Genomic DNA, 23,573 nt, shown 5'->3' on the forward strand with positions numbered 1-23,573 from the left:
CTGGAATTTATGAGTGTATATTAAAACGTTAATTCACCCTGTTTATGTTCTTCCTTTTACATAATAAGAATAATAGCTTTTCGACGTGTCTGTGTTATTTTGGGAAGCACTTAAAGTATGTGGGCATTGTCCCCTTCCCCCAGTCCTCAGCCTACCAATACCTGCACAACCAACCCCAAGCCAACAATGAAAACAATGAAATGCATCTGACCAAAACACAGAGTAAACAAGATGCGTATGTTATATACAACGCATATGACCTCTTCACGCACGCTTCGCTTCGAATTAGCCGACCTTGTAAATGAGCGGTTTTGAGAAAATATGTCGTATTGATTCAGAAACGCGCATACCTACCAAGCACTGTGATATAATTTGTAGCACTGCCAGATACAACCCGTACGCTGCTAGCTCTCTAGCTAACAGGGTAACATCTCGGCGTGCATGCAAAAGCATTTGCTCTTCTTCACCGCGTGATGTCAGTACTCCTTCAGCGGTGATGTAGTTTGAGTGGTTCGCATGAGAGGTCGCTAGCGCCCGTGTGCCACTCTTCCATTGCTGCAAAACATGAATCATTGCATCCTGGCTACAATCGCTTGGTGATCATGGCGGACAGTGCAAGCGAGAGCGATACTGATGGAGCGGGGAGCAGTACGGCCACCCCACAGTGCGCATCGTCCTCATCTTCCAGTAAACCGGGCATAGTCATTTCTCCGTTTCGCCTGGAGGAGTTGACCAACCGATTGGCCTCCCTGCAGCAAGAGAACAAAGTGCTGAAAATCGAGCTGGAAACGTTCAAACTGAAGTGCAAGGCGCTTCAAGAGGAGAATCGAGATCTGCGTAAAGCAAGCGTCACCATTGTAAGTATTGTAGACTGTGTGGGAAATCAACGTTGAATATTTGCACAAAAATTTGGATTGCCTCCTGTCTGATGATACTGTGTATCTAAGGAATGTCGTCCTGTCATTTGTGCGTCTTGCACATTAAAGAGCTTGCTGGAATGTGTTATAATTAGCCAGATAGTTAGCTATTGGCTAGTGCTATCTAGCTAGCATACTGCTCACATATTTCCATTTGAAACAGCCTAGCTAGCTGTGTAGCAAACTAGCAAGCCTATTAGCCGTAGAAACCAAATCGGCCTGTATAGCTAATGCCAGTGTCACCATCCTCCCCTCTTTCAAGTGGCTAAGTTAGCTAGCTTGCTTGGGAGTTCTTAGGAGTAACACAGTATTGAATTAGCTGCTTTGCTAGCTGCTGCATGTAGATAGACAAATGGTTTGTTATCTTAACAAACACGTTATCTAGTCTGTCTGGCTGGGTACACTAGTTTGCTAATCACCAGTCTTTAAAATGTTTGTTCACTACCGAGATGATCAGGAACACAGCTAACTAGCTAACCAATTAGCCAATTAGCCAGCAAGGCCTGCGATTAAGGTACCAGGCTAGGCTAGACTTCAATGGAGTATTGAAAGAAGAGCGTAACTTGGCATCTCATTTCGGGTATTTCCTAAATTAGTTACCCAACGTTACCTAATAATACTTGTTTTGAAAAACATGTACAGCTGACGTAATATATGGCTAGTTATATCACCGTGTGTAAAAGATACGAAGCTGACATAAGGTGTTGCTAGCTAATACTAGCACGCCAATTAAATGACATGAACCTGGTTTACAGGTGCCGTAGGGGTGGCTCGCTAGCGAGCGTTGACAGCCGGCCTGTTTAACAACAAGACACTGCAGCGTCTTCAGTTAATGAAGACATGACGAAACTGCAGTTGGAATAACTGATCAGGAATACAATTTTGTAGTAAACCTACTTTAGCTAAGATTTGCTAGCTGTCGTCAGATCCTATAATTAGGCATGGTTTTGTAAGTCTTCAGCTAAATTTTTGTCAGTCTTTAGCGCTGACGTAAGACCAGTTCAAATTCGGTTAAGGTAGGGTTTATTATGTCAACACATTGCATGAGCAGACACATTTCGTTTCAGTTGATGCAGTGTAACCAAAATGGTAGCCATCTATGTCTCTGAAGTTAGAAGGGGCCTAAATTATCAATTAAATAAATAATTTAAGGAGATGTGGAAATTTCGCCAGCTCTATTGACATGTCTGTGGGCTAAAAGATTAGAATTTTTTTTTCCAACACAGTTACTGTTGCTGCTTGACAGCTAGATTTAACGTCATTGATTTCCCATTCACGCATTTGTCAGTTCAAACATAGGTAGGCTATACCCATGCTGAAACTGCATCATACGGCTAGCTTCATATGAAAGTGTCTACATATTTTACATTTGTCAGTGATTTCAGATCACTGTGAGGAAAACAAACCATACTGTACGCCTTTATCCTGACAGATATCTGGACCCTTTTGGAGTTGTTCTGTTACCCTGAGATAAATTACTTTCCATGGCAAGTTACAAAAGCAATATAATGTGTTGTTCTGAGCTGAGCAAATCTTGCACGCCAATGATGGTCATTTTCACATTTACCCCACCTCTCAACTTTGACATCTGTTTACAATACAGCGGGTGACAGGACAGGAAGTTTGCTAAATGAGACTATTGTTCTTTGCTTTCACACACACACACACACACACACACACTGTCATGTGGTGTGCAGTTCCCCCCTTCTCATGGTACCCTCTCAAATTTAGAACATATTGTCACACACACTTCTCTGACCTTATTTCAAAAGTGGCTTTAATATTATTTTCTTGCAAGGTTAATTATCAAATAATGATTAATACAGTTAATAGTTAATGATTGAAATGGTTGTCATTTTCTGCCTGCCTAGACTTCCTAAAAAAATTGCCAGTTTTTATCTGGACATGAAGGACAAAAACTAGGTGTCACATAAAATCTCATCAGCTCAAAATTAACCTTTAATAGGTATTTCACTTGCAAATATTACTTTGTAATGCATAATCCTGTGTAATTTCTAAAATTTGATAAAATGTATATTCTGTCATACTGTCCCCTTTTTTAAAATGTTTGTTTTTTTTACTGTATATGTGGCATAACATGATTCTCTTTCATATCAAGAACATGTACATGTAAGGCCATTGATAACATCAGTAAACCTGTAACAACTTTTGCTACAACAATGTATCTTTTGCTGTGACAGTCATCTCTGATTTCCTGGACACAAAATCAGACAACAGTGTAGTTCTATTTTGATGGTTTTCCATGGGAAGAGTTTTCTTTAAAAATATTTCTTCATGAGTTTCACAAAATTTTGAGACCAGTATAATATAGAGTGCCCACAAACATTAGTCCTGTCTCTGTACAAATACCAGCATTTGCAGTTGCAGTGACAATATTTGTACTTAAAACTGTTTTTGGAGTGACTTTGTATTGTGTCACTACACACAATGTAGTCCGTGTATTGTACTGGCTAACATTATGGAAGGTTAACCTCTCTTTTGTTGTTATTCAGCCTGTGCCCCTAAATTGACATTATGACTTGCTGCTGTTGAATGGGCAATCAGTGCTGGGTAGCGGCAGTGTAGCATAATGGAAAGGAGCAGGGCTCTTAACTGAAAGGTTGCCAGTGTGAGTCCCTGCAAGGGCACTGCTTGCATCAGTAAATATCCAGCTGCATAAATGGATAAATTATAACCTATGCAAGTCGCTCTGGATAAGACTGCTACTTGACAGTAATGTAATGCAATGTATTGGCATTCTTTTAGGGAATATTCACCAGGATATGACTTGATATGTACAGAGGCTGCTCTAGACAGGTAACTTACTTAAGGGTGCAGGAGCATCACCCCCACCTGGGAATGGAACCCGCAGGCCATTGAGGTGGAGTGCAGTGAGCAGGAGCGGAGGTGTCATAGGTGGTGCGTCCTGTTTAAGACAGGAAATGATGGTGGCCAGTTAGTATGCACCAGACTAGCCTGTCTCATTCATTCAGAATGTAAAGGGGTAATAACTGAATGCGTGCATATAATTAGTCAGATGTAGACTGTAGATTTTTGTGGAAAGGGAAGTGCTAGGGAAAGGGAAGTTCATACCAGAAGTTGTTCTTCATGTTCCCTTTTGAGGCCGCAAGATAAGGATCTTTTCCCATTCGTGACATTTTTAATCAGATTGATAGAAAGCAAAATAGCAAATACACATGATTTAAAAATATGACTTTTTATGATTTTTTTTTTCTTGCTCTTTGCACATTTTAATGAAACAATGGCAATGTCAGTTGTGCAAAACTTAATACAGTTTCATTGGTTAAGTCAGCCAGGCATGAATGATTGATAGGAAGATTTGATTAATGAAGGCTGAAGTATTCAAACTGTAGCAATATTCATCCTTTAACATGAGAGTGAGGATTTTTCTTTGCACCCTGCCTAGATTCATCTCCTTACATCAGACCTAACTGTGGAAATAGCTATGGAACAAGCATTTAGGAGTATGGGGCCTAAATTCTACCTGATCGATGATATCCACTCCTAATAGCAAGCCCACCTTGTTAACGGGGATGCTGCACCAGTGCTATGTGTGAGGTCCATGTCGTTCTTGGTCCCCTCTAATTTCTTTCAGTTAAAGAGGACAAACAAGCTGTGATGTGTTCCAACTTAAGATTGAGTGGTGCAAGCTCGAGATCTGCTCTGTTTTTGAAATCGCGTCCCCTTGTTTCCTCTGAGCCAAGTGAAGTTGTTCCCTTATTGGGATTTCCCGTTTCACAATCTGTATCTCAGTTCCCTCTTAGTCAGATGACTGCAGGGCACTGTTGTCTGGTCCTGCAGTTCGTAGGGGTGTTATCCTGCTAGCTGTGGACATGCCTCCTTAAAGCTCTGTCCATTGCTTTTAAACTCTTGAAAACTGGGAATGGACTCCAGTACGTTTTCTAAAACACTGCTGAACACTGGTTGCAGCCTCACACGCACAAACACAATATGATTATTAGAGGATGCAGGGAACCATGTTTTTCAAGCTGAATATTTGAATTAAATGACTTGAGTGTTCATAACGTTCATGTCAAAAGTATTGTTTAAACAATGTATGGATACCTGTGGACTGTTGTACTGTTTACAGTTATGTCGTGACTGGTATTGGAAAGTGACCTAGAACCATTGAAAGTAGCTTGTGCCCATCTACAATTTGTATCTGATGGGTGCATCCAATGAGTAAGTGCTGTGAGAAGTCACTGTTATGTGAAAAATGTTTAATTAAATCCAATATTGGATGAGTGTTTAACCTAGGGCAACAAGAATGGGTTATTCAGTTACAGTTTTATTTTTATTTTGGGAAAAATATGTGGGCCAGCAGGTTTTTTTCTTTTTTTTTTTTTTTTTACTGCATATTACTATGTTGTAACTAATTTAACTCAGGCTAATTTCAGGCTAATCCACTTGCAACGCCTCCGCACTGGCATAGGCAGAAAAGCAGCCCACTTCACCGGAGAGGGAAATTACAGGCGAAAGGAGGAGAAAGCCAACTGTCACTCTTTCAACTGAGAAGAATATTAAAAGACTGCTTTTGTATTTGATTTGTGTTGTCTAACAGTTCCCTTGTGTTTTGTCTACATGGAACAACAGAGTATACATACAGTTTTTCAGGATAAGTTGAGTGTTTTTTAGGAGGACGCTACATTTAAACAAGGTTTTTTTGAGAATTGCACTTTGGCACAGGGTATCCTGCACTGTTTATCTTTAATCTGCAGTTTAACATGGCTCCCCATGCCATTTCCTTTATAAATGCAACCGCAAAGCAGACTTGTTTTGAGTTTTTTTTTTTCTTTCTTTCTTTCTTTTCTTCACAAGACCTGTCTGTTCCAAGTGAGTGTTTGGTAGTTTGGCCAGCTGCCTTTGCGGTTTATGTATGGAAATACACCCAACATGAAAAAAATTAATCACCAATCAAAAAATATACCCTATAGTTACAAATTAGGTTTATTTTTTTGTTACTGATTGCCTGTGTTTTGATCAGATACTATTTAACCCTTTGCCCTTGATGTTTGAGAGAAGTAAACATATGGAGATCTATACTATAACATTGCTTTACCTCATTATGATGAAAAAACTCAAATGTGAAATGAAATAAGCATCATTATTTTAATGATACGTATTCTAACTCTGATTTAAAAACCACAGAGCGTCATGCAAAAGACTTCATCCGAAGTCAAAAACACTTCATTATGCCATGTGGATGTTTGGTGCCATTCTCTGATCTTCATCTTCTGTTTGATTTACAGCAAGCCAGGGCAGAACAAGAGGAGGAGTTCATTAGCAACACCCTGTTTAAGAAGATCCAGGCGCTGCAGAAAGAAAAGGAAACTCTAGCAGTCAATTATGAGAAAGAAGAGGAGTTCCTCACTAATGAGCTCTCCCGAAAACTTATGCAAGTAAGTGCTGGAGCGCGATCAGCTCAAGGACACCTGCAAGGTTTCACTGTCGTCTTTTAACAGGAAACACAGCGTGTGGTCCGGTTGGCACGCTGCATTGCTGCGGCACAAGGGAACTGTTGACATCAGGGACCACAGCTGTCTCTGTGGCTCTGCTCAGTCTGCACTAGCTGGAATGGTGCAACTGCTGTTACTGTTTACTGGTGTGAATAAGCACCAGATGTTTGAATCATGGTGCATGACAAGAAACCCATTGTATCTGAGTGTTTCTGATTCTGAATTTTAGAGTATGTTTTGTCTACAGCTATAATATGAATTTGTGGCTAATATTATGAAGGGATTTTTGAATAATGCTTCTGTTGCAGAGCAAAAAGGCAGCAATGTGAAAAGATAAATAATTTAGTACAGTCTTTGTTCGGCATGTGCGCACATGATCGCTAAACACTGTCGGTATTATGGTGAGTCAGTCATTTCACCGTGCATGAAGTTCCTCGAGTCTCTGTCAATTAGCTGAAATGACCGTTAATGCTGAAATGCCTGAGGTTGTACACTGTTCTAGTGTGACAGACGGGGGGGGGGTTGAACATTACGCCTGTGATTCACACACTCACGGGATCACATCACGCGTGGCTGAAATACGGGCCGCCCGTGAGCTACACTGGGAGGAACGAGACCAGTACTTTCCAATTTACAGTGGGCACCCTGTGGATGTGCTGCGGATGCTCAAGAGGACAGGATGAATCACGCCCCTTTTCCACGTGTAGATCAGGCTGCAGGGACCAATGCTGCATTATGTTTGGAGAACACTTCAGCACAAAATAAGGACAAAAGTGTTTATTCCACACTGCTCCACACATCAGAAGCAAGGGGAGCCCATGCATATTCATCAGCACGCCCGTGCCACTCGTGAGCAACATACAGTGCAGATTCTATCAGGTCAACAACGAATTCGGCATCACGTTGTAAGCCTCTCTGTCCTCAGTGCTGTTTTTTTTTTTTTTCCTTTTTTCCCCCTGAAGGAGGACCTTGACCTGAATGTGGAAGGCACATCTGCATAGCCTGAGAGCTGTAATTTCCATCATTCTCCACAAGAGGGAACTTGCTGTTCAGTGCCACTAGGTTTTTCCCCCCATCAAATGAAAGTGCATGATATGGCCTAGTGTTTGCAAATACGTGAGCGTTGTGTTGGACATTACCTAACTGATCAACAACACAGTACTGGCAACCACCTCATCACATGTTGCAGATAAAACGGGGCAACTATTCCTGTCTTTAGCATTGTTTTCTAACTGTATGTATTTCTTCTCTCTCGTGCCTAGTTACAACATGAAAAGGCTGAGCTGGAACAGCACTTAGAGCAGGAACAGGAGTTCCAGGTGAACAAATTAATGAAGAAAATCAAGAAGCTGGAGAATGACACAATCTCGAAACAGCTGACCCTGGAACAGGTACTGGCTCCAGCATCGCCTGGGTTTGCACCACAGAGCGGTTCACCTCACTGTAATGATGGAGGGAGCAGAACTTGGCAGCCTTTAAAATCCAGTTCATCAAAGCTCTGGATTTGAGAGCAGAGCTGTTTAAGCCTGGTGCTAAAGCGCTGTAGAGTAGAGGCTTTTGTGACTGCTTCCTTTATGAGACCAGGTGTTACCACGTCATCGCAGACTTGATCTGTCTTGTTTCTCACCTCCGCCTCAGAATCTTGCTGTGCGTGCTTTGAATTAATGATCCTTTTGATGGAAAGCATGACAACCAAGATAAGTAACAACATAGGTACAATATAAACTGTTACTGAAATACTTGTATTGTTAACGTCTGTAACCTGTGAAAAGAAGCACATGGCGCAAATCCTCATTGTTCAGCTGTGAGTTTGTCATATAAAGTCACCCATATCGATGGTTTCTAAAGCTCTTTGAGCCTTCTGATGCAGTGGGCTTGTAGAGTGGTTGTCTCTCGCTCTGGCTAGTAATTAACACTCATAGAATACGATGCTTTGCAAGACCTATAGACTGACAGTCAATGTTAGTGTTCAAGCCCTTTCTTTGGGTAACCTCTTCCTCGGAGATGACTTTACTAATGAGCTGCCTGCTGAATGTAGAACGCTAAGTTTTAGATTTGTGAAGTGATGTGTGAGATGTTGAGGTTGAGACATGGTCACTGAGAGCTGGTTCCGTCTGGCTTTTTTTTTTTTTTTTTTTTTTTTTTTGGTATTATAGATCAGACGTGAGAAGATTGACCTTGAAAACACATTAGAACAAGAGCAAGAAGCACTAGTGAATCGACTCTGGAAGCGGATGGACAAACTGGAAGCAGAGAAAAGGTCAGTTCAGGAGAATTTTACTGTTACGGTTAGTATACAGCCCTGAGTAATTTGCTCAGAGAATTGCTTCAGCAGACGTGTAGCTCACACAATGGATGGTTCAAAACCTAAACCATTTACATTTTGTGAATATTCTACATTACGTCATACCATATAGGGATAGGCGCGGTTACCTCGTCTAAATGAAAGTGCATAGTTGAACATTTAAGATGGGTAAATTAAATCTAACTCATATAAGTAGTATGTATAATTTCAATGTTATGTGTAAGTTTGCTCTTTAAATGTTAACGTTTTAAATCTGAACATGTTTTAAATAATTCCATAAATGTTAAATTTAAATATGCCATCATTAAGAAAAAAATAAAATGAGGAATGCCTTGTGCAGAAGAGTAGTACGCTAGGACAAAACTCATACAAAACCGGCGAGGTGGAGAGCCAGCAAAATCAGCAGCGGCAGAGTTAAAATTATTTTACAGAGAATTATAAAATGTCTATAAAGTGCACACTGCACTGGACCTGTGTCCTGAAGGTGGTAGAACAGGATAAATGAACAACCACCTGCAATTGAAACATGGTAACTTTGATATGGCGCAGCAGCTAGCCAAATTAGAACTCATTGGGCACCACCCTCTACAGTGAACTGAGAAAAATAAGCCAGCTACTAGCAGAGATGATCAAGACACGTGTGAATGCATATTATGTATCTTTGTTTTCAGAGAAGCTAGCAGAGTAGTCAGTGCACACTTATGTATTTCAATATACTCGATCAAAGCACTCTCCCTGTATTGCGATTTTTTTTTAATTTTTTATAATTGTTCAGTAGTTGACTACCTTTTTTTTTGTATTCAGTGCCAGGTATTATTTGTGTATTGATCTATGCAATTAGCCCTTCTGTATTAATGTAGAATGTAAATATGGTGACTGTTTTCAATCAAGAATCATGGTGTGCTTTTTTTTATCAAGATATATTGTAGTTAAAGCTGAAAGTCAAAGCAAACTGGTGAGGAATATAAACATTTAGAATGACTTTTTGCTAAAATTTAGTAATAGGAATTACAGTTATGCCATATCAGGGTTAACCACATGTAATAACCAGTCATTTCATTGAACAAGTGTATACGCTAACGAAAATAGCCCTAATGCCTGTCCCTGAGACTGGATACATACTGGTTTGGTAAGACTGTTCATTTGATAGAATTCTTTCTTGTTGGCTGGACTGCATTTTCAGCTATCTTCAACTGAAAGCAATGTAGTATAATTCAGTTACAGTATTATAATTGCATGTGTTATGCCTCACTTTTAATATAGTGGAAACCTGCACTGCAAAGCCTCTGTTAATGGATTAATTGGTCTGAGAGAGCTTCCTAAACATGCATTGAGAGCCCGTTGAAAAAATACTGGCCTGAAACACGGAGACCAAAATTAAGCATTCATTCACTCCTTTCTTCCTGGAAGAGGAAAATGTGGCATGCTGACACCTATTGAATAGATAGGGAGAAACCAGTGGGAGGGGTATAGTGTGTTTCATTTATATGGCAAACAAAGTGTCAGGTAAAGAACTGCATGCAAATAGGGCTGTTTTGCAGTTTAGTGCGTCTTTAAACCTGTTCAGCCTAGTTCCCATTTGTGAGGGAAGTCTCCGCAAAGCTAGAGAATTTCCCTAGCTTTGATTTGATTGATTTACAGAAAAAATCTGTTTTAGCATAAGTAGTAATTGACAGTAAGTTTTCTTTCACACCTGCAGAATTCTGCAAGAGAAGTTGGACCAGCCTGTGTCAGCCCCACCCTCTCCCAGAGACGTGTCCATGGAGATCGACTCCCCGGAGAACATGATGCGACACATCCGCTTCTTAAAGAACGAGGTGGAGAGGCTAAAGAAGAACCTGCGGACTGCAGAGCTACAGCGTGAGTGGCACAGCCCCAGGCTCCCATCAGCCTGTTGGTGCAGAGCTTTCATTTATGTCTCATCTAAAACCCGGGTGTCTCACCCTTATGCCCCCACTGAATCCACCAATGAGCCCTGGTGTAGTCACAAGTTACCTACACGGCCAAAAATAGTAAAGATGTAGTTACCTATGCTGAGGCTATCGGTAGGATTAGTGCTGTAGGGTTATATAGAAATTGCAATCCATCCTTTAGTCTGCTGCATCGTCGGCGATGAAGATTTTTTTCCCCCCAGTTTTGTCTTGAACATAGATTAAATGCTTCATACCGCATTGGTGTATAAACATCATATTAGCATTGACAGAGTGTTTCCTTTTAAATAAATCTAATGAAAAAACAAATAATTGTTTGAAAAGTATCTAAAATAAGTGAAATATACAGCTATGCACATTCCACAGACAAAGTTCCATCAGGACAGCGCAAACCCAACCCCCCTATTTGCAACTCTATTCACATGTTAATGACTTGCCAATTTGTTACGGTAATGCGGGAGGAGCTAAGTCACGCTGGAGAACACCCATGATGAACAAGAAAAAATGCCAGATAAAATGCAGGTTCAAGCATAATTCATTTGGAGACAAGCTTTGCATTTTGTGTAAGTGTAAACATTTCTCACTGTCCCACTCTGAGATTTGCGTGTTGGGTAGGCAAACTTTAGTTGAAATTAGCTAAGTTAGCTGCGTCTTGTGTGGGCTAAAGCTTATTGAAATTCGCCAAGGTGCTGTGTAGTTGGAACTCTTGGGCTTTTTGAGTGAGAATTCAGCATATAAACACTGTCATTTGAATAGTGAAGATAGTGTAACTGATACATCATTGATTGATAGGCCCTATGTTAGGGAGACCATACGTCCTCTTTTTCCCGGACACGTCCTCGTTTAGAGACGTATGTTTGAGGTCCCAAAATGAGGACATGTCCGGGGAAAAAGAGGACGTATGGTCACCCTGTGTTCTAAAAATGAAATTTAATATTGTTTGTTAAGATAAAGGACATAATATGTTTGCAATTACATATTAACAAGGACATTGTCAGACATTTTTAATGAAAACAAGAATAATAAACAATTCAAGTTTATACATATAAGTTGCGTTACTTTTGACCCACCCGTGTGTTACTTTCGTCCCGACTGATCGGGTCAAAGGTAACAGTGTGCAACTTCTGTTCAAAGTCAGATTATACCGAAATTGTTCCACATTTGTAGAAAATAGCACCTGGTATTGATAGAACACACACTTGAGTTGTTGATCACAACGAAAATCAGTTTTTGTCTGTAACGTTATCTCTTAAAATGACGTTTATCTGAAAAATGTTACTTTCGTCCCGGCTTTCCCCTACGGCATTTACCTGGGCTGGCCTGTGAACGGACCCTTTTGCATATTCAGTGTAAAAATCCATTACCCCTTCCACTGCCAATTCCTGATCCCAAAACAATAGACATACATTTTTAGATGTCCATTTAATGAACCAAAAGGTTCATTTACCAGTTTTTTTTTCTTAAAGTACAATCATGAAATACATACTACTTAGATATTATTGTAGCTGAACCTGTGCTGAATACAAAAAATACTGAAAATACTTCTTACATTTCTTAAAATTGACAACAATATCAGAGCATGCCAAAATCATCAGAGAGTTTGAAAATACCCTCAGACCCCAGAGGGTTAATACATACATGAATGATAAATACAGGCTATGCGTTTCCCCTCAGTATTTATGCCTTTGTATTGCAGTGAAGAGGTACCAGCTAAATAGATCATACTGTTGCAGCGCACACTCCAAATTCCACTTTGGTGGAAAAAAATCACAGCAGAGTGGCATTACTGGGATTTTTGCCTTGACATTAGCTAATTACATACAACAGATGCCTCAGATCAGCTGATTTAAGTGGACACCACAAAAAACTGTGCATAGTGGAAGTGGTTGCGAGTTTGAATCCAGTCTGTATTTTAATGAGGAAATTTGAGGGAAATTATTTTGTAGTTCTTATATTGTTACATTTTTTGCCAGTACAGTTTATCGTTATTTTACCTTTCGTCCATTTGCTTGGCAGTCACTCTTATCCTAGGAGGGTTGCACAGCTTTAGGGGATGTTTTATTTTTATGTATGTTAATGTTGTTGTGTTATTTTGTCTAGTCAAAACATGGCCAAGATAAAGAACTAGCTATTCACTTTACAATGGAATACCCTGCGGAAAAACAGTCAAGCTGTGTGTGCAAATTATATGCTGAGTTTTCCAGCGGGAAGCCTGCCCTGCAGTTATTCTGCTTTGCATCAGCTCTGCTCTCAGTCACACTCCCGTAGTCGCTGCCTGCAGCTATATGAAAAAAAAAGTTATTCTTGAGGTATCAATTCTGTATTAATTTCCCAGTTTTCTCGAAGCAGCTCCCTAATAAAAAGGATATATGTGTTTTACAGTATTGGGTAGAAACTGTGAACCCTTCCACTCATTCCACTCAATTTTGGATTTAATGTGTACTTCTACTACAGTACTCAATTTTGCCACCAGAGGGAGCTGTTACCTTGAGCAACTCCACAAGCATGACAGCCTGTGGGCTGATGAAATCTTTAGCTTGGTTACTTCACCAAAAGTGCCCTTGATGGCTGTAGACAGGTGATTGAGTGGTTGTAAAAAGAAAAATCAGCAACATATGAAAAACATAACCCCCCACACACACATAGGGCTCAGCAGGCGGGAAGTGGCTGCGTCCTTGCGTGGGGTGGGGGTTTCATTTAAACGGATGAAAAAGGAGAGTCCCGTCCTTCCAGACACGGAGAAACGGGCGCAGTACATCGAGGAGGAGCGGCACATGCGGGAGGAGAACATCCGGCTGCAGAGGAAGCTGCAGAGGGAGATGGAGCGCAGGGAGGCGCTGTGCCGGCAGCTGTCCGAGAGCGAGTCCAGCCTGGAGATGGACGACGAGAGGTACGGCTGCCGGGAGAGCGTGGCGGGCCGTACGGATCGCCTCATCATCAGCCAGTCACACACACACACACACACACACACACACACACACACACACACACACACATCCCCAGATAGATGGCCGAGAGGGGTCATGTCTGTTCGATCATGTTTTAACAGTCAAAATTAAGAAAAAAGCCCAGAGCCATTAAAGCCAGTTCATAAAGTTCTGTTTGCCTGAACACAGAGTTGAATCCTGCCCTCACCACTGTAACAGTGGTTTTAAGCCAATTCTTGAGCAGCTTACATAGCTGTGTTCATTTTTTACTGAGGCTCTTATGTCATTCAGAGATACAGGTGTAGGAGCACTCCCACAGTCTGCCACTGGTACTACATGACATACGGGTCTACAGGCTGTAACGTTCTCTAAATCCTCAGAAGTAACCATCTGCACACACAAATGTAACGGGCTGTACATTTACAGAAGGGACAGCATTCAGGGCATTTGTTAAAGGTTAAGGGGTAGATAATTTTGTGTGGCTGCTCTATTGTGCTGCAGCAGCCTTTTCTCATGAATTGTGGTCATACTGGAGTGTTATGCTTTTCTCTTGATGAGTTGCATTTACCTTGTACATCATGTGATCGTTGGGTTTCAAAATCTGAAATAAATCACAGATTTTGACTGTGGCTTTCAAGTACATTTACATTACATTTACTTACATTTACATTTATTCATTTGGCAGAGGCTTTTATCCAAAGCGCCTTACAGAGGAGGTAGAGTACAAAACAGGCAGGTGTGGGATTGTTCTTAGGACAGCAGTGTTTCCTGTTGATTTGGCTTAGTTTGACTTTCGTTCCTCAGGTATTTTAATGAGATGTCTGCTCAAGGTCTTCGCCCCCGGACAGTGTCGAGTCCAATACCTTACACACCCTCTCCCAGCTCCAGCAGGCCCATATCACCTGGTAGGTATACTATTAATGGTACAGCCAACGTCATGAGTGTGTCTAAGAGAACACTATCTCAGTTATTTTACTGCTTTGTGTACTGGTACCTCTGTCCATAAAGACTACCTTTGAAACTTTGAAATTGGTTGTATAACGATGCAATTACGGTGAGGTGGATAATGGAATTGTGTTAATTATTACTGGATCATTTTACCTGTCTACCCTGATGGCTATCATATAGTGTTCCGGTTTGTCTGAGTAAAGTTCTCAGGGACCTGAAGGTGGCCATTTCAGTGCTTCTTACTTTTATGACTTCTATGGAGTCCAACAGCAAGGCAAAAGCCTTCCAGGTAACAGAGTCCCAGAGAACTGCAGATGTACTGGAAACTTGTAGAAAGCATTGGGCTGTTGCCATCAACACAAAAAATGTAAACCTTTTAATCACCCCCTACTTATGTGCCAGTGGATCGCATTTGCCAATTAAGTCTGAAATCCCAAAAGCTCAAATGACATATGCTAGGAGGTAAAGAAAATCTTTTCCTCCAAAGCTATTTTAAATTTGTTGTGTGAATGGATTCTGTGGATCTTATGACTCATGTGATGCAGTGACTTCCATACCAATGGACAATTTATTCTGTTGGGTTTGGAAAAAAAATCTACTTGCATTACAGTGTAGCCACTGTTGTCATTAACCCCATCCCTGCTGTCACCCTTCTGTTTGATCTCCCAGCTCTTTGCAATTTCTGCTTTGCTGCTTTATGACAAATACCCTAACAGGGTAGGAATGTATTCAGTGGCCTCGCAAAACGGCTCGCACACGCCACCCCAAAATCATACAGGTTGTAAAATTCTGGAAGGACATTGTCACAAAGTGTTAATATCGTAACTGTTTTTTGTTTGTTTGTTTGATATGGACATTCCAAGTCAGTCTCAAAACGGGCTTCATCTGAGAGTTACCATACTCACCCCCCTCATTTATGTTGTCCTCATTTTCAGTTGTCCCCTTCACTGATTATTTATTGTATATAGCATAAATAATACATGATATATGCTCTATGCAAGTTTCCTACACAAAATTTTCTTTAAAGAGTTGGGGCAGTAATGGGTAGGTATTGAAATGAATGTAGAAAGAGAGAGACAGTGGAACCTTGGAAGCATTGCACTGCAGTTCTGGTAGAGGGTAACAAATGATGTTGCTACCTACTGTAAGGACTACTTGAGTATGGAGTACTTCCTGCTTAGACTCCACTTCCCATAGAATTTGCAAATCCACCTCCTTGGGAGAGGACTACCAATAAAATGCTGCTTACTGTCTCCGGTCTCACGTTAGCTACACAATTCATCTTAAGAACCCAAACCAGTTTGGATACTCCCACACTGGATGTATGAGAAAGCGTCTTTAGCCTTGCATGGCCTTGTTTTGAGGTATTCTCAACGAGAAGGGCTTCTTATAGATTAAAATTTCTGACTTGTTTAGTTTAACAAAAATGCATTAGTCAGAGACAGCGGTTGCTGTGCTGCCCTAATTGCACAGAAGTATTTGTTTGTCAGTTTTAGATAAGATGGCGGCAGGGCGGGGGAGGGACCTGTTCAGGACGACATCCTTATAGCATTCAGAGGAGTCTCTGTGCAAACGCAGAGTGGTTCTGCCTGGAGCTTCAGGTGTCACTGCTGAGTCACAACTCCCGTTCTGCCTTGTCCAGTCAGCAGCCAGGTAGAGGGGCTTTTTTCGGCCCCCATCCAGCAGACGGGGTGTTTACTCGTGGCCGGAGCTCCCGGCAGACACTCAGCAGCAGCTGGCCGTGCTGATAGGGAAGAGGAGCTCAGGCGTTTATTATGCCCTGGGTGACATCAAAGCTCCCAGAGGAAACGGCACTCCTTCCAATCACAAGGTGTAACCCGACCCAACAGCACACGCAGCCATGTCTCCCTCTTTGCCTCCGGCGTTGCATAACGGTTAGGAGGTATTCTTGGAGCTGATGTGCTGTCTAGACGGGGCAGCGCTCAGATATCAGAGGGATAAGTTATGAAATTGTCACAAATGATACTTTTCAGTAAATTCAAGGACATCTTTCATCCGTTAAACCTAAACCTAAGACAGTTTTAAACCTATGTTAAGCAGCTGAGGTTGAAGGCGGCACTTTCATATTGGTGCCTGTGTTAATCTGTTATTTATACAAGTTTGTTTTCAGGGTGCTTGTGGAAAAAAAAAACTTGTTTTCAATATGGGATGGAGGTGAAAATGAAATTAAATTTCTCTTTCAGATAATTATAACATTGCGAAGAGGCAAGATCTTTAATAAGCTGCTGAAATGGTGCATCATCTTTAGCTAATAACAGGTTGTTGACATCTCGTTATTTACCTTTTGTGTTATGGAAACAATAGCTATTAGAAAGTGTAGAAAAAATATTCCCGTGGTATATTTTGAGTTGCATTGTTGCAATGTGAGATTGTATGGTTTTGAACTGTTTGGTATTTTTGTTCTTGTACTCTCATCCTCAGTGCATTGAGAAACAGCCTTGGCAAAGATGAGTGAATACTGTTATGTAGCGGGTACAGAACTGTTGAGGAAGAGAATGTCACCTCAACTTTCTTGCATCATATTTTCAATAAATGTGTTTGGCCTTTCGATCAATGATGGCAAGAAGTTAGTTGTACATACAGTACACATTTTATATGTTGGTTATGGATGTTCTCTTGTCTAAGCACATAAAATAGAATTAGTTTAATCGGTTAATTCTAGTTAAAAGTGAGACACATACTTTCAGCGATTGTTTGTTTTCATTTAACTCATTCAGGAGTGATGATTTTATTATTTGAAAATGAAACCACTGACCATTGCAGTCACAGTGGAGATTGTGGTCACTCCCAGCTGAATTGGGATTGCTTGAATGAAGGTCTTTCACGGTCTTCTGCATAAAATACAGAAAATATAGAAATAACAGTTCTGACGGCAGCTGTTTGTGCACACAGTGTTTTGTTTAGGTATTGTGGACCTATGATACTGTAGATGTGGCAGTAGGTAGGGGCTTTTTGATCATATTGGTATTTTCCGCCTTTTATAAATGTTGGTGTCATGTTCATCTGCATAAGGGTCATACATCATGGCCACAGCTCTTGTTGCGGTACAGGGCAGACCCCCTTCTGCTGTCCAATCAGCAAGCAAGGACTGATTTTCTGTATATGTAGTGCTGACAGGTAGCGCTCTATGAATGTCAGCTGTGCTGCACAAAATGTACAGTATGTTCTGTGCAAAATTCACTGAGATGCTGATTTGAATAAATGTTGGGAGCTTTATGCAAATAATAGACTTCAGTCTAGTGACAGAATATTGTTTATTGGAGAGCAAAATCGGATAGCATTTGACAAGGAACATTATTTCATTTATCAATCTCAGATGAGCCAAGTAATCAGAATTGTTACTGGCTTGGGCTGGCTTGTAATGCATGGGTTTACCCTGAACCCTCATGTCATTCCATATGCCAGGTGACGCATTCCATAAGACTCACCAAATTGAGAGCAAATATAGGAACCTCGAAACAGCTAAACATAACATGAGCAAGAACAAAAAAAGAAACTTCAGAAGCATTAAAATGGCATAATTCTCTCAGACTGAAAAGTCAGGTGTGTGTGCGCACGGTCACAGTTTATGCAAAACATTTTAACCCCAGTAAATGCAATTTTTAACCCTTTCTAATCCACCCCAACAGCTGGCAAGCTGACTGGATGTTTTTTTGTCTTTTCCAGGTCTGTCATATGCAAGTCACACAGTGGGGTTCACCCCCCCAGCCACCCTGACCAGGGCCGGCATGTCCTACTACAACACCCCAGGCCTTCACGTCCACGTAGGCTCCTCGCATGGCATTGCGGTGAGTTGCAGCCCATCTCTGACAGTCTTCCTCCCCCACCTTTAAGACATCATTCCTCGAGATGCAGTCATTGTGATGTTTTCATGGCCTAGAGCTTCAGTGCTTTTTACAGTCAGGGGCTTTAGAGCTTTTGAACAGCTGCACATATAAAAAGCTATTTTGTAAGGATTTATGCCTTGTATCTCGCTGCTTTTGAAGACCTTATGCTGCTTTCCTGTTGAAGAATGGTATGATAAAGGAAGATGCTATTGTAGATCCTCTAACCGATCTGCAGTATTTAGCAAAGCCGCCAGACTACCCTTTGTCCACCGATGTGCATTAGTGCGAAATTCAAAAAGTATTGCTGTGTTCATACGTCTGCAGAAAGTCTGTAGCCACACACACATCTGCTTACATTTTCAGAAAAAGGAGGGTTTTTGGAGCTTGCTAAAACACAACAGCCAAAATTTACCCATCCAAAGACAAAGGCTGGATTTTTTTGCCATTTTCCCCATGCAAAACTGGCAATACCTGCAAAGACTCTTCAGAGACCATACTGCGCCGGGAGTCATTTCAACTTGACCAGGACCCCACCACCCCCACCCCCCGATAAGCCCCAGGGTGTCAGTCTGTGGTGGGTGCCTGGAACAGCTGGCAGTGTTGTGCAGAACACTGCAGTGGTTTTGACAGCTCGTCTGGCAGGAGAACTGAGTGCTTTGTCTTTGTCCTCATACTGGGGTCATCCAGCCTTTTGCTTTGTGTTTGCCTTACTTCCCAGGACACAGGACATCTACTAGTAGATGCTTTGTACCTGCAACTGAACTCTTTCCCTAGTAGTTCATTTTCAGATGCTTAACATTTTAACAGAGTTTAACAGAGAATTTAAAATATTCAAGTTTCAATTAGATCTACATGTCAAATGTGCATTATAAGTTAAACTACTGGTCGTTTTGTTAAGAACACAGCCTTTGGTGCCTGGCAGGAGACTTGTAAATGAGGTAACATTTTATAGAAAGTTTCACTATGCAGGTGTCTATGGAACTTGGCTGTCAGGTAGATAGATAAGCCCTGTGTGAAAGCCCAGAATTTGACCTGGGTTGAGTTGAGTAGGGTTCCTCATTGCCAACATTTGATTAGCCTGAATCTGAAAGTGATCTTGGAAACCTCTTCATCTTTTTTTCCACTCCTCGTTACATGGGTATTTATGAGATTCCATTCCTCCTCCTTGAGAATTTGGGTCACGGTGACCCATTTTCTCATATTCACTAATGATTGACTGATATCATTGCACCCCACGTGGAAAGCGTTACCTGTTTTCTTAGATTTTCAGCTGAAAATATTTTCGAATCAACGCAATAGTTGTGAAAGAAACAACTCATTTGTGTTCATGAAAAAGTGGTTTGTTATTTGTACAAAGCGTTTTGTGTTTATTTTGCTTTTTTATCTGAATTCACAAGGTAATTTTGACCCCAGTGTTTTCCCCCCTCTGGAAGAATACAGATGGAGAGCTGGCAATATGAAGCTAAAAACCTGGGACGCACAATATCATAGGGTTATATCATCGTAGGGTCATATCTGTAATTTCACAACACAAACTTGATTAAAAGGTTATTAAAGTACATAGCACTGCATTTTAATTAACCTTAAAGCCAAAGCAGTGTCTTCAATCTTCAGATTTTTAACAAAATGGTTTTAATGTGCTCACTCAAGGTATAGAAGACAACTTTAGCAGAGACAAAAGCTATACAGTTTGTACTCCTCTCTGTTTTGTATTTTTGGTCAACCTTGGTGTTTAGATCATCTGAATTCTCATTGGCCAGTGTTCTAATTGAATGTTGTGGCCTTACCATCATATCCATGGGGGCTGCATGTATAATATGATCCATAATGCATTGAAAATCGAAGCAAATTCGTTTGGTTATAATTAATTGTTTAAGTCTGTAAGTCCAATATAATGGCTTCTGATTTTCAAAGAGAAGAGACCGGTGGTAGACATTGTCTTTTTTAGCAGTACAATTAATACAATTTGGAACAGTCTGAAACCTTCAGTATTTTCTAACCATTTCAGTGCAGCGTAAATTGATCATCTCTCCAAGAATATTCAGATAAAATGTTTTCTCCTTGGCCACTCTCTTCAATGAACTCTTCAATGTTACATTGTGCCCAATCACATTTGTCACTTTTCCTAAACAGATTATCTAGATGTGACATACTAGTGGTGAGATGTATTATAAGGGGGATTTGGGGATTTGCAATGACATTATGTTGCAGAGAAATTTAAGGTGGAGCAGATGATGGTGATACTGATGGCTGTTCATTGTGAAACCTGTATGAAAATATATCTGAATTCTGTACTCAAATAAGGTTAGATAAAATTCAAATAGTAAATTGTTTGGATTGACTCAAACCTCACTGTTGCTATGCTTGTTTCTCTAGGGCCAGCTCTCACATCCTTTCTTTCTTTTTGCCCGTATGTCCTTCTGTGATTTGCTCCACCTATTTTAATACATTTTACCATCTGTCTTTTTCCCCATTTGTTATAATTCTATTTCCTTTCTCTCAGTCTTTGCGCTATTTAACCATGACAGCTGGTCAGTACTGAAATCCCATTGTGAGTTGTATCAAGTGACATGTGGATTGCATGACAGTGCCACCTTGCGACACCTGGCAGTGAGAAGATGGTGCTGCTGCCTTAGGGCTGGCTTATAGTAAAACTCCTCATTTTCTTAACAGCCTTGTTTAGGAAGAGGCGCATTTTACACCTGGGTGTGACTGAAGCAAGACTGGTGAGACTAGTTCAGTGTTACAACCGGAGTGCTGTACTAGATTTACCAGATTATATCCCTGTGAGTGTAAACCCACTCCAGTATCCTCCGATGTATGCTGTTGTCCCATGCCTAGAGCAGTCAGTCCTCTGACCGTTTAACTGGTTTACATGCGTTTAAATTTAGTACCTGGACGTTGGTGTCTGTGTGACCAGGTATCTTGCAGTAATGATGCTACAAGTGAGTGAAAGATAAAATACTGAGATGAATGAAAAAGTACTGAAAAGACCATGGTCAAGAGAGTGACAGTTTGTAGAGAAGCAAGTAAGTACAGTTTGAGACAGCTTGTACAGTCAGGCTATGAATACATTTTAAAGAAGGTGTGTTTAGTTGAATTCTACAGGCATATCCCATGTCACTGTCTTCGTATTAAGGGTGGTGCTTTCCACCTGTTTCTTTTCAGTTTACATATGTCTCCCACACCAAAGTGATAACTGTGTGTTGTGTATTTCTTCATTTTTGGTGTCTGAAAATTGTTGAGAAAGCAAGTGGAACTAGATGTAAATATGCATGAAAACATGTAAACTGGGGATGTTTTCATCACATTTTTTTGCAGACTTGACTGATTTTTAGCTAAATTTGGTGATCAAATTCAGAATTTTGACTCCGTGCTTTCAGATTGAGATTACTTTTATTGATGTATTTTCAGCGATTGGATGCATTTATGAATTATTATGCAGAGGGACTTGCACTCGCAGCATACTGATTTTTAATTTTGCCCCAGTTTGTTTGACATATCTCAGTTGTCCCTAATGGGTTTTCGTTTTGTTCTTCTGACAGAGACCCTCTCCGAGAAGAAGCAACAGCCCCGATAAATTTAAACGGCCAACGCCTCCGCCGTCGCCCAACACACAGTCTGGGGTGCAGCCGCCACCCCCACCGCCCCCTCCAATGCAGCCAATGGCAGTCCAGCCCTCCTCTTCCCAGGCAGCTACTTCCCAGCATTCAGTGCATCCATCCTCACAGCCATAGTGCATGACCGCTGCTGCTGTGGACTTGGGACAGAGCAAGTTACTAAGAGCCAAAGGCTTACCTGACGTATATGGAGTCGACATACATGCACTGATATTATATAGGCTTCACTGTTAACTGTGTTGTAAATGTTTGTTTAGAATACAGCCAGTGTTGTGGCACTACGACACTAATCACAGCAAAACGTATCCTTGTCAGTGCTTACTGGAACTACGTGTTTTTCGGTCTTAAACTCCTTTCGATGCGAAACATTTACCACTTCACCTGTGATCAAACAAAAATTGTTGTTAAGTTTCTTAATGGTCAAGTTCAAAGGCTTGGAGGTCTGATTTGGAAAAAGGGAATCTGTATCTGTCTGTTCCAGTACGCTTCAGGTCAGACAGACTGCAGAGTGTGTTTGCGGAATGCCTGTAAGGGTGTTACGGATTTTCCCAGCATTGAAGAGTGGCACCTACATTTCCAATGAGGAATGGAGATGAATACTAATAGAAGCCACAACTGTCAGTGTTTGCCGCACTGATTAAAATGTACAGTCCCACCAGGCATAAATCTTGAGTGCTTGCAATATCCTTACAGCCTCTCCTGCTGAAAAGCATATCCATCCTGCTATATAAAATATTTAACAGACCATTTGAATTAAAGGTACGGTAGAACAAAAAAAAAAGAGTAGTTTAAAAGCTTGTGTAATAGGGTCTTCTTTCATAGTGTGGAAATTATTGACATTATTTATGTAAACCTATATAAAAAAAAAGTAAGTGTGCATATGACATCAGCGATTGCCAGGTATTTGCAAACTCATTTTGTGAGCACAAACCACAAGTGCTCTTGACAGATTTGTGAAAGGAAGATCTCATCTGAGGGCAAAAAAAAGTCAGCCATTGGTCCGATAACCAGTAATGCACATCTCACTTGTATATTTAGAGAAATGAGATTGCGTAAACCAGGTACATTGGAGTCTGTAGGCAGAGGCAGTTTATTTGTCTCATTTACTTTTGTTAATAAGTGGGCTTTACATCTTGTAATAGTGTGGCAATACATGCAGCCCATGGACTGTCAGAGTTGGAATGTAATGCACAATACCTTGGATGTGGGAATGTGCATACATTCTTTTTGTCATTGTAAAAAATGATTGAGTTTGCAGTGGGCTGGGTAGTACTTATAACTTGCTGCTGGTTGTGTACTTCAAGGTTTTTCTGGATGATGTTTGCCTGCTCAACATTTTGACACCTGTCCATACTTTAAATCTCAAGTCACGTCAAATATGAAGATATGTTTTTTTAAAGACTTCAGTATTTACTGCTGTGAGTTGTATCCTTTACCTAACATGGTTCTTGCTTTGAATTTCTCATCACTGATAATTCAACATGCAGTGTCTGTATAACTGCTATCACTGTGACTTTGCAGAGTATGTTCTAGAATAGCTCCATGATCCTCAGATCAATGTTGAATACTGCTACAGCAAATAGACATTTCCTGCAATAAT

At 40.8% G+C, this 23,573-nt stretch overlaps 1 protein-coding gene across 1 annotated transcript; it reads left to right on the forward strand.

Moving 5' to 3' along the window:
* The first annotated feature begins 529 nt into the window (after positions 1-529).
* Positions 530-23,573, forward strand: ccdc6b (coiled-coil domain containing 6b). Its single transcript, XM_036550707.1, has 9 exons — positions 530-857; positions 6,188-6,337; positions 7,657-7,785; positions 8,551-8,654; positions 10,399-10,559; positions 13,364-13,520; positions 14,362-14,462; positions 18,193-18,314; positions 21,899-23,573. Exons 1-9 carry the CDS (start codon positions 603-605, stop codon positions 22,088-22,090), a joined length of 1,371 nt encoding a protein of 456 aa, XP_036406600.1. The 5' UTR covers positions 530-602; the 3' UTR covers positions 22,091-23,573.

This window comes from Megalops cyprinoides, chromosome 1, assembly GCF_013368585.1.
Source record: "Megalops cyprinoides isolate fMegCyp1 chromosome 1, fMegCyp1.pri, whole genome shotgun sequence".
Classification (NCBI taxonomy): Eukaryota; Metazoa; Chordata; class Actinopteri; order Elopiformes; family Megalopidae; genus Megalops; species Megalops cyprinoides.

Excerpts from the sequence above, each read along its gene's own strand:
- ccdc6b (XM_036550707.1), top strand. The coding sequence starts at position 603 with ATGGCGGACAGTGCAAGCGAGAGCGATACTGATGGAGCGGGGAGCAGT. Across the intron at positions 8,655-10,398 it reads AAACTGGAAGCAGAGAAAAG|AATTCTGCAAGAGAAGTTGG; the intron begins GTCAGTTCAGGA and ends TCACACCTGCAG. Across the intron at positions 13,521-14,361 it reads CTGGAGATGGACGACGAGAG|GTATTTTAATGAGATGTCTG; the intron begins GTACGGCTGCCG and ends TTCGTTCCTCAG.